Here is an 11,565-nt window from a genome sequence, read left to right on the forward strand (position 1 = left end):
TATCTTTGACCACCAAATCATGTTAGTGGGAGTTGTCTGTTGTGTGGCACCCCTTCTCTTGTTTTTGTTTTGATGTGTCTTTGCCTCATTTCTTTATTAAGAGCTTATTGTATATGTCCCAATTTTGTTTGCAGAATGTTTAGTTTGGCACTTGCTTTGCACTTGTGTTTCAGGTCCATTCGAAAAATGTTTTCTTAATAAAAAACATAGCTTCAATTACCTAGACAATGCTGACAAAAAGGCTTGTCATCACCAAATAACCCCTGTAATTTCATACACAGGTGCTAAGACCATCAAGTACTCACAATATGAACTAATAACTTGTAAGCCAACGTGAATAAAATGATAATGAAATTATAAATCCAATGAACATGTAAGCCAATTTCAAACTTGTCAATATAAACAAGTTGTCACTGCAATCTGCAAGCTAATTGGCACACATCAATTTGTGATCAATAAACTGATCATTGCCATGTGGATATGCATCAAATCCTCCCAAAAAGAAATCCTCTATTTTGTGTGCTTCCTTGGAGCTTGATGTTGCTCCTAATGATTGGACATGTCACTTCTATGTGTGAGGTGTCCGAATCCAAGAAGCCCTCCTCATGATAGTAGGGTGCGTTATTGTAGCATTATTCAATGATCAAGAAACCTAAGGTTGAAGGGTTAGCTCCCTCATATGCTTTTGTGTTTGTTTCTATTGTTGTGTAGTGTCAAGGAGGTAATGTTGTCCCCTCTCATGATCATTTGGTAGATGTCAATCCTCGCCAAATGATGCATGTTGCTTCAATCCGTCGTGTGGCCGACTTTGTTCAAGAAACCTCTGTGCTTTCCTTAGTTGTTGCTACTGATCAAAACAATGTTGTTGGCTTAGTTTAGCAAGGCATGGTGCCTGATGTTGTGGGAAGTGGAGGTGTCTTGAATTTCGTTAGTCAATCTAATGATGTTGGCCCTATCTTTAATGTATGTGAGAAACACGGATCTGTTGTTGTTGGTTGTGTTCCTATTGGCCCTACCATTATTGGAGGTGGGACGGTTGGTTCTCACTTTTCAAATGGTTCATTGGCCTGACAATCTATAGCTGCCAAGATTAAGGGATGGACTACGGTTGAAGGCAAACACTCAAAAAGGATTCCATCTCTTTCTTCTCCTAAAGCCCACAAGTTGGGGGTTAATGGGAATTCTTAACACTGTAGTCTTTTCTTTTTGTTGGGTGGCTACTTTTTAAAGGATTACTCTATCTTTGACCACCAAATCATGTTAGTGGGGTTGTCTGTTGTAGCACCTCTTCTCTTGTTTTTGTTTTGATGTGTCTTTGTCTCATTTCTGTTTTAAGAGCTTATTGTATATGTTTCGATTTGGTTTGCAGATTGTTTAGTTTGGCACCTACTTTGTACTTAGGTTTCAAGTCCATTCAAAACCTGTTTTCTTAATAAAAAACATAGCTTAAATTACCTAGACAATGCCGATGAAAAGGCTTGCCATCACCAAATAACCCCTTTAGTTTCAAATGCAAGTGCTAAGACCATCAAGTCACTCACGGTATGAACTAATAACTTGTAAGCCAACATGAATAAAATGATATTGAATTTGTGAATCCAACAAAAGCTGACTTCAAACTTGTCAACTTGGCAATATCCATATGAACAAGTTGTCCCTGCAATATGCAAGCTAATTGCCATGCATCAATTTGTGAATCAATAAACTGATCAGTGCCATGTGAATATGCATCAAATATGCCTAACGTTAACGAACCGATCACTACCATGTCTTAAATGTCAAAAGTTCATGTTCTCGAGTACCAAGTAATGTCAAATCACATATGAAGTGATCAAATGCCATGTAATTAATTCTACGTACTATGCATGAGCAATGCATGTCAAACTAAAACCAGTTAGTGTTTGGGCATCAAGGACAAGAACAAGGATAGGAGATACAGTTTCCAACATAGCACTGTACAATATAATGCCAGTGGATATGAGGCATCTTATATGCAACCACTGGCAGTGTTAATAGTCTAAGTCCCTTATATTTTTCTTATATTTTCATTCCAAACCGGTGCATATAAGTTGCACCGTAAATGGCAGCCAAGATAATGACCCCTTCAATGATAGGTTGTTAAACATTCTATGAAAGCATGAAACAAATGATAGACTAATTGTACAACTCTAAGCATCTGCAGTACATTAGTTTTGATTCATCTGGTAATTATCACTTGCCTTGCACTGCTACATTTATATAAAATTATTTTACAAAGTTCCTAATATGGAAGTTACCTAACAACTAAACTTTTGTATGCCACGCATAAATAATGGGAAGTAAAAGGAGAATAAATTCTCAGATTTATTGTGTATATTCAAACCAAATTGTGAGAAAAGAAATCTACGGATCAAGCGTTTAAATTATGAAACCGTATCGCTTCTATACACATGGTTGACCACCTTTAACCACACAATAAAAACATATATTTTCCCTTATCTTGCATGGTTTGTATATTTCACTACAATGGATTCTTTGGGTTTATAAATGCAAAAGGAAAGATTAGGAGTAAATCCTCAAATACAATAACAATAATAAGCAGCATACATCAATAAGGCTATTCCTTGAAGACTCGGACAGCCAGTTCATATATTTACATGGACTGATGAAATAAATGTGACGAGTAGCATCAACTTTGACATAGAAAGTTCTTCGGGTACATGAAACCCTGATTCTAACGAATGAAAGGAGAGTTTAAAAAATAAATCCTCAAATATGGTAAGTAAAATACTTCCATATGGCTGTACTTCTAAGACTAGAAAGTAGCCCAGCTCACATATACAAGGGCTAAAATGAAATAAATGTGACAGGTAGCATCAACTTAGAAACTGAAACTGATATTGGCAACTACCACTCAGCAGACAAAAGTTAAAAACCAAAATTCTCTGAGCAGTGAAAGCCACAAAAGAATTACAATTAGTTTGAAAACATCATGGGCTGTCTAAAATCAAAAGGATTCAATCCAGGATGCCTTAGAAGACTCCCATCAGTACCCAGTAACCCACCATGTGGCAATACTAGGTTACTAGATTTCTTAGCATCTGGAGCTTCATCTGAAGATTGAATCTCTTTCTTTCGTTTAACAAACTCAAAGAACTCAGCAACTTGGCGAGCATACCTGTAAATACAATCCACGAGCATATATCAACAAAAAAGAACCATATACACACAATCAGTTGAGCATAACAGAGCCAACACATTTTGAACCAAAACAAACCATATTAGCATCTAATGCATGAGGCTAAACAGATATTTGCATTATAAATGAAAACACGATGCAAGCCAAAGAAAGACATCCAGTAATTATTCCCAAGTTCTCCTATCATCTGTCTATTTTCATAAAAAGAACCAAGATTGTTAGATTATTATAAACATGATTTACTTTCACAAGAGATAAAGATGCTAAATTGCAAACTGATTTTATGCATTGGCTGAGGAACTAGGATTTTTCATTTTAACATTCTGTCAAACTTTAATCTACATATACTTTGTTTGATATTTCGGAATGTAAATGCAAACACTTGCATAAATATCATTGCCAAAAAAATATTTTAGCTTTCTTGCACAAGTTAATGATTTGATTGCGCAAGAGATTAAGATGCTTAAATGCAAACTGATTTTGTACATTCTCCAAGGAACTGGGATTTTCGTTTTTAGCGTTCTGTCGAACTTTAATCTACATATACTTTGTTTGACACTGGAATATTACAGCCAACATTTACATAAATATCAATGCCAAAAAGTTATTTTGGCTCTCTCCCATAAGTTTGCTGCTTGTCCAAGAGCTTTCTCGTATCCTATACTAATATATTGGAAATTTATTTTACTTTACTTAAAAATTTCTAAAATAGCTAGCATTATTTGGAAACTAAGGCCAATATTTATAGTAGCTAGCCATGGAAAACAATATAGAAGATGTAAACTGTTGATTGGTAATGCTCAGTTTTACTATGAGCGTGTGTGTGAGAGAGAGAGAAAGAAATAGTCCCACTCCACCATTAAGGCAGGGGTCCCATGGGAGGGGCTTGGGCTCTATTTTTGTGGAGCGGGTGGCTCCATGGTAATATTTTAGAAGGGCTAAAGCTTTAATTGGAATCTTTCCTACAAAATAGGAGCCCCAGATTTTTAGCCCTCTCAATTTGAGCCGGTGAAAATGGGGTGGGGCTGGATTTAGCCCCCCCAGCTTAGGGAAGATTTCTGCCATTTGTCAATCCTACTCTTCATTTTCCCACCAAAAATGAAATAATCCCACTAAACAAATTTATGAAGATATATATTTTTTTTATAATCAAAATTCATGAGACAATCATCTTCCTTGAATTCAGGGGCTAATTTTTAAAGCAGATTCACATATAAATCCATAGGACTGCTTCCCTTTTTAAATATGCCTAAAAAATCTCAGCGACACCCGCTCTACTTTTAAGGAAGCGGGTGCCCATGGGACCCCAGCCTAAGTGGGGCCTATATTGCAAGTGAGCATGCCAATCATACTAGCTAGAGTGGGACCTATAACATCTCCACCCAATTATCTTTAATCATACTATCAACCAAAACTAGATGCAAAACAATCGCAAACATGTGCATCTTATACTCTGGTATGGAAGGAAAATATAATTATTCCTAGGGATCATTTATCTACACCCGTCACTAACTACTTGTGCCCCAAAATCAGGCGCATCTCTGAGAAATGTTTTTATCTGGGAAAATGTACTAATATTTTACTTCCCAGAAGGTAATGTAGACATAACTCACAGGTGTTCAGGCACTGGTCCAGAAAAAGAATTAAGCAACAGCCTCTAGTTGAAACATAGGGACAAACAATCTGCTCATGCAATTGCACATGCACTTTTTATGCTAGCAAGAATAATAGTGTTTGCTTCTATGCTCACACACAAGGAAGTCAAAAAAAATTGGGCTTCCATGACAAAAACATTGCCCTGTAAGCTGGTTGAACGGTAAACCTATTTAATATTAGTTGACATGCTTTTGTAACTAAAGGAGTCCACAACAAATTTACCTGTCTTCAATTGCCTATATCATGTCCTTCCCACTTGGCACTATCAAAATTCTCAAGTTCCTATTGCTAATAAAAATCAGACTTCAAATGCTAGAATTTATCTAAGAAAGCAACAGAAGAGAAAAGTAAATTCTCACTCTTGTTTTGCTTCAATGTCTCTGCTGAAGTCTATGTTGGGTTCACAGTCCAGAACTAATGCAGGAACCTGATATCAGCACTTTAGCATTAAGACAAAAAGATACAGAAAAGTTTTAATTATGAAAAAAAATTATATAAAAATCAGGATTTATATTCAGCCTTTCAGATTACCTTTTGAATGCACGAGTGTACATTTTCTCCCCCCAAATAAAATACACGATTCCGAATTTGTGGTGCTAGTAGCTCATCCGTATCATGGGTAAACTGACTAACAGACAGCATTCCATGGTCTCTTCTTTCTGCAGGGAATAACCACTGCTCATGTTTTTCATGCAAGCCTTGCAAATACTCAAGGCTAACACCTTGCTCTTCTGCCCTTTTTCGCAATCGCATTCGATTATGACATGTATCAGGGCTGGCCCTCAGGTAAATGAATCCATCAGGAACAAGACCAGGTAAGACAGATACGACAGGATCAAACCATGAATCATAAATGTTGATTTCCATCTCATTCATCCACTTTGCCTCATGAACAGCTCGTACAAAAACCTAGCATACCATACAGTTCAGGATTTCAACATGCATGCTGAAGAAATGACCATTTAGCCATATTGTTCTCCAATTATATAGAAGGGTAAGAATAACACATCTGCTTACAAACTTAGTCCAATAAAAAAAGCAGTGGTTTTCAATCACTTCTTGAGAAATGTAAAAGGAAAAACTTAAAGCATAAAAAATGATTAAATAAATAAGTGGCAGAGACACCATACATATAAATAATAACCATAAATGCCAGAGAGAGATTAGAAAAAAGACAAACTAGAATATAACTGCATTGAAAAATCTTCAATTCATACCATTCGATCACTAAAAATACTTCTCTCCATAAGCCTTAGTGGCTTTATGCCACTTGCAGATTCCCGCTCTTGCATCACACGGGTGACAAACACATAGTTCTGGAATGTGTATGCATATCTTTGAGGTTCAGCATAAAAAGCATCAAGTATATTAAAATGCTCTGGACCAATGTCTTGCCACTTAGAAACAGGTTCAGGGACAATTTCCACAACATCACATAATTCAAGTGTTTCATTTATCCTCTGAAGAAATGTTGACTTTCCAACACTAATGTTACCCTCAACACAGAATGTGAGTCTCTTTTTCTTCTGCACTCCTTTGTCATTTGTGGGTTGATCTTCTTCTTTTAACTCTTCATCAACACTCTCCTTTATATATGATGTTATGCTCTGTGCATGATTCTTGTGGATGATCCCAACCGAGCTACGTAAAAATTCTACCATCTTTTCACTCGTATCTCCATGGAACTACACATATGCAAAAGATCAATATGAGAAAAACTGCCAAAAAAATTAGATGTATTTTTAAGAAGCCAATCAAAAACTGGAGCTATTAGATCTGAATCACTAAAAACATTTTCAAATGCACTAAAGAAACCATTTAGGAGCAGTCTTTCCTATTCTTAACTGGGATACATATAAGACCAGCATTCACAAAATAGTAGTTTTAATCATTTATACTTTGCATTCAACTATTTAAACTTTTCTTTGGGCAAAGTTGCGCCAGATATGAAACCAAGTAACAATAAAATGGCACCACAAAAGAAATAAGACAGCAGGCTTAACATGTGAGCCAAAATTGATAGATTTTCTAATGACCCACTTGAACCTGTGATAAGCACCATACCCCAACTTGGGCAACTTGTCAAAAAAACTACATCAGTATTACTTGCCATAGATAACAAGCTGACAAAATCACAAGTAAAACCACATGGGCATCAGAGGATGCCCTAGAAGCAGGAATACTATTAGCCGTTTTGTAAGATTTTGATAATCCATAATTGATGTTTGCTCATATACAGTTCTATTAAAGCCTAAGCACTTTGTGATAGATTCAAAACGTCTATGCTACAAATATTAATGATCAGTCTAAAGAAGAAACATCATTTATGTCAAATAGAAAAGTGAAGCTGAAAAATAAAATGAAGAGTTTTGGGGCTGAAGAAACTTGGCACTTATTTGCTGTGTACAATTTGTGCCCACAGTTTAAAAATGAAATGCTAGACAAAATAATTTTTCAGACATTTATATAAAAAGTCTCATACCAAAGATTATCCAAATTTTCTAATTTTTCATCCAAGCGAAACTCTGAATGAATGTGTCAGATATGTCCCAAATTCATGTAATTGTAATGGATCTGTGTAGCATTTTGTCATTATCATCCAAAACATAATTGACAAGCTTTTTCTTTCTATTAAGTTTTTTCTCTAAAATCAGTTTTCACTTATCAGGGTCTGCGGAACCTTCAAATCTTAAACTAAATGCTTATTCAAGCATATTCTAGCCTGTTGAAACATAAGTCTTTGGAGAACGCATGACATGTGCAAAAGAGGTGATGGTAAGCCTTACATCTGGCCCCTGATTATCATTCATTTGTGGTGGAACAGTAATGGACAATTGTATAAACTTAAACAAAGTTCATATTCACTCACTGCATCAAGTCAGGTCATAACACTAGAAGAAATGATGCAAGGCTGTGGTGTACATTCATGTACAACCCTAATTTTCCAAGTCTTAAAAATGGAAATACACCAAGTCCACTGGACATGACCGAGTTGTAAAGATGGAACACTAACAAATTGAAACTCAAGTTTAATATCTCCCAGAACTGTTAAGACAGCTTCTGCATATTAATGCTGTGCGGCAGAAGTGTACATATTTGCCATGAGACTGTTAAATCCTTGTCTAACCAATAAAAAGAAAAGGGGAAATCCAAGCTAAACATGACCTCTAGAGCTTAAACCAAAGGAACAAAAATGAAATAAAAAACACCCTATATATTTTTTTATGGTAATGTTCAAGAGCTTTTTCTCAATATATAGTTTATGTATGTAAAAGCAGATTGACTGAAACATTGAAATGCAAAAAAACAATTATCAAGATGGCAATTAAATTATCTATAGTCCAAAAACATAAAACTAATTATTTGACAATACCTCCCATTTTACACTTTTAAGCACTAATTTACAAACATGTCTTTTCTTTTATTTTTTAATGCTACTGTTGAATGGAGGAACATTATTACATCTTCGAATATTTTCAGCAAAATGATTATGTTACTGCGATAGGGATGTCCTGCGTCAAGCTGGTACAACTGAATGGTAAGGCAGTGCGATTCCCATGGTGAAGATTCACGTTCAAATTTTACCTGGGCACCCCTGGCGCAAGGCCAAAAAAGTTGCAGGTGAATCTGGCAAATGAAAATGAGCTTGAGCGATTTTTCCGTATGGTGCTATTATATTTAAGTTTAACAAATAGCAGCAGACTATGGCAAAATATCTTTGCCGGCAATGCTAACCTTTTATTCCCCACGGGAAGCAATATTCGGAATACTAATTCTTTCCCCCATAAACCAACCACCTGCCCTATGTTTTAGACAAGGATGCATATTTTTACAAATAAGACGAAACGAAAAGAATGTAGTTAACAGACTGGCTAGTAGATATACGAGTTTGGGCCACCTACATGTGACCCTGGTGTAAGCCCCCAAAACAGTACTCTGAACCTGTAACTCTCTGGATAAGCTTAAACCAAGAAAACAGATATTCTTTACCTATAAACTTATAACGAGTGTTATGGTGCTAACTTAAGGCAGATTCAGTTGGCATTGTTGTAAAGAGGATGATAGAACACCTAAATTAGGTGAGTTTCTCGCTCACACTGTTATTTCAACAAGAGCACAGAACAATAACAAGAGAAAAAGCTAAACTCTGGATATTACCTCTAATCCAAAGCCTCTATACTCAAACAAAACAATAACTAACAGCATCCTACAAAAACGAACATCATTAACAATGCTTTCCATTACAAAGCTTACAAACTAAGGAAAATTGTACTGGCCTTATCTCTATAAATTTGCTTGAGTTCGGAGACTCTGCCAATGCCCTTCATCATTAATTTATGCATATTGCGATGGCCCACGCCAGGAATTGTCAGCAAATCTGCGGAGGCTGCAAGCGTCTCCTCCTCCAGGCCCTCCCGCCGCCCTTTCTTCTTCACAGAAATAGCAGAAGACGACCCACCTGCAGTTTCACTTTTCTTAGAACTATTAAACGTAGCACTTAAACGGGGTCTCTGGTACAGAGCCCAGGGTCTCAGAGCATGGCTTTCACTAAATCTCTGCGAGGGGAAGAACGAAGTTCTGTCATGGCAAAGAACTGCTGAAATTCTCGCCCCGCCATGACCCAAGCTTGAACAAGTCCGTTGAATATGGAAGCTGAATGCTGAGGAAAGCATGTCGGCTTGCATTTGCTTTGAATTTATGCTGAAAATTCAAGGAACAGAGAAGATGTATATTATTTGAGCGCGTAAATTGTAGTAATGAGTTGCTGCCAGTTTGCTAAACGCTTTTCAAAAGCCCATCTTTGCAAATTGCAAGACATTCGAGATGACAGTGCTAAATAATGGTGGGAGAAAGAGTTTATGCGAGTGTTTACAATTTGTAGGGTTTTGTGGCACACGTGAGAAATGGAATACCATTGTGTTTGTGTGTGTATTTTTATGTGGTTCTTGTTTGATTTGTGGTGTGATATGATGCAAGCAATCCAGCGACGAACTCAACGGCCTTCTGCCCCCAGTTTGCATGTATTTATTTATTCAGTTGTCTACTTGGAATTTGTAAGCCTTCACTTCTATAGCCGCCTTTTGTTAGGGTTTGGCGTGCTTCAATGGGTTCCCGCCCACAACAACAACTATGACATTACAGAGTTCTTTAATTTAATTAACTGTGGGAACCGTGTGAGGTGAGTGCACATAGCAATGTCATAAACCATTGAATCACTTCATATCACTTGTGCTCTCCAACCTCGCTTACAAATAAAATTTGTTTATTTTTTCTAACATATACTTACCACTAGCAATAACGCTTTAGTGTGCTAGTGGATATTTGCAAGGGGTAGTGGAAATTTTTTTTCTTGAAAGACATTAATGAATACAATGCAAATATTTTTTAATAGAAATATACGTTATCAAAATTATATCTATTTAGGAAGTCATTATAGACATTTCTTTGTGTGAGCAACAAAATAGAGAAATAATAGTTAAATGCAAGAACAAAAAGTTGACTTCTTATTATCTCTAATAAAATGGAATTACAATATTTAGAAATACAATATGCAAAGCTACATGGGCAATTTCCTTACAATATTTTGTAAGCCAGAGCCACCATATACATCCTCAAAACTATCCTAGATAACCCCACAAACCTTCATTATATAGGCAATTTTCCACCACCCAAGAGGCTCTAAATATTTTAACCCTAAACTTTGAGGTTGGCCAACCCTATGATATTATTATTTATATTTTGTTATATTAGAGTAAGCCCCAATCAACTTCAGAACTCAAAAGAAAATTTGAAGGATATTCATTTTTGTCCATTTGAGGTAGTGAAACTTCCTAAGATCATAACTCATCACAAATTGCTTTGATTAGTTATTATGACCCCATTTCAACTTTGCTACAAACTGTTCCACATTACCAAATTTGTGCAAACTCTAGTTAGTTGAGGTTTGACCCATTTTTGAAACCTCTAAAGCCTTCAAAACTAAGTTCAAAGTTTATGTTCCCTATTGACAATACCAAAATAATTCAATATCTTCAAAAATAGACTTGGTCTTGTACTAAAACTTTACTAACAAACTGATATATCTAAAGTGAACCTCTGAGGAAGAAATGAAAACATTCTAAGTTTAAACAACCAAGTTAAAATAGTAAGCTTCCAGAAATTGCAACTTTGCAATAAGATAACTCTTATTGAAAAGATAAACTAGATAATATTTTTGTGTGATGCAAGATTGCCCTTACACCCAAGATGCTCATGCATTAGTTGGCAAGCACATAAAATGGATGGAGACCATGGAAGCTCAAAGGAAAGTTTGTATGTTGTAGATTCGAGTTCTAAGTCGTCGTTGTGTAGGGTTGTATCATTTTTTGAATATTTCAAATTTTCACATTCTCTCTTTTTAAACAAACCAATTTAACATTTTCCAACATAGGAAGAATTGCATTCTTGAAAGGGAAATTTAACAGTTCTTAATACATCTAAAATCTACTTTGCTTATATTTGGGAAACCTAGAGCTTAAAGCAAACTCTAGCACTAGCAATACACGTAGTATATCTTAATGAAGTAATCTTTGAACCTATCTACTACAAAAGGTTATTTCTACTAGCAAGAATTGGAATACATTTGTTATATGTAAAATTAAATTGTAACACTTGTACAATAAACTAGTGCTAGGGTCAAGTGACAACTAATGTGCACTTGCCTTCAAACCAATATCTATCTGTGACAACTT

At 35.9% G+C, this 11,565-nt stretch overlaps 1 protein-coding gene across 1 annotated transcript; it reads right to left on the reverse strand.

The window, feature by feature from the left end:
- Nucleotides 1-2,541: 2,541 nt before the first annotated feature.
- LOC149549168 (uncharacterized) lies at nt 2,542-9,835 on the reverse strand. The gene is made up of 5 exons (XM_089792587.1): nt 9,112-9,835; nt 6,052-6,519; nt 5,366-5,743; nt 5,194-5,261; nt 2,542-3,157 (listed from the first exon to the last, which is right to left on the reverse strand). The coding sequence occupies exons 1-5, from the start codon at nt 9,517-9,519 to the stop codon at nt 2,956-2,958; spliced, it is 1,524 nt and encodes a 507-aa protein (XP_089648713.1). The 5' UTR covers nt 9,520-9,835; the 3' UTR covers nt 2,542-2,955.
- Between the last annotated feature and the right edge of the window lie 1,730 nt (nt 9,836-11,565).

Source organism: Cupressus sempervirens, chromosome 7 (genome assembly GCF_028749045.1).
Source record: "Cupressus sempervirens isolate cs-2001-9-10 chromosome 7, ASM2874904v1, whole genome shotgun sequence".
In the NCBI taxonomy this organism is placed as follows: domain Eukaryota; kingdom Viridiplantae; phylum Streptophyta; class Pinopsida; order Cupressales; family Cupressaceae; genus Cupressus; species Cupressus sempervirens.

Coding starts and splice junctions, on each gene's coding strand:
- LOC149549168 (XM_089792587.1), bottom strand. CDS start 9,519: ATGCAAGCCGACATGCTTTCCTCAGCATTCAGCTTCCATATTCAACGG. Junction 6,520..9,111: donor AGCAAATTTATAGAGATAAG/GCCAGTACAATT, acceptor GCATATGTGTAG/TTCCATGGAGATACGAGTGA. Junction 5,262..5,365: donor TACACTCGTGCATTCAAAAG/GTAATCTGAAAG, acceptor TGCTGATATCAG/GTTCCTGCATTAGTTCTGGA.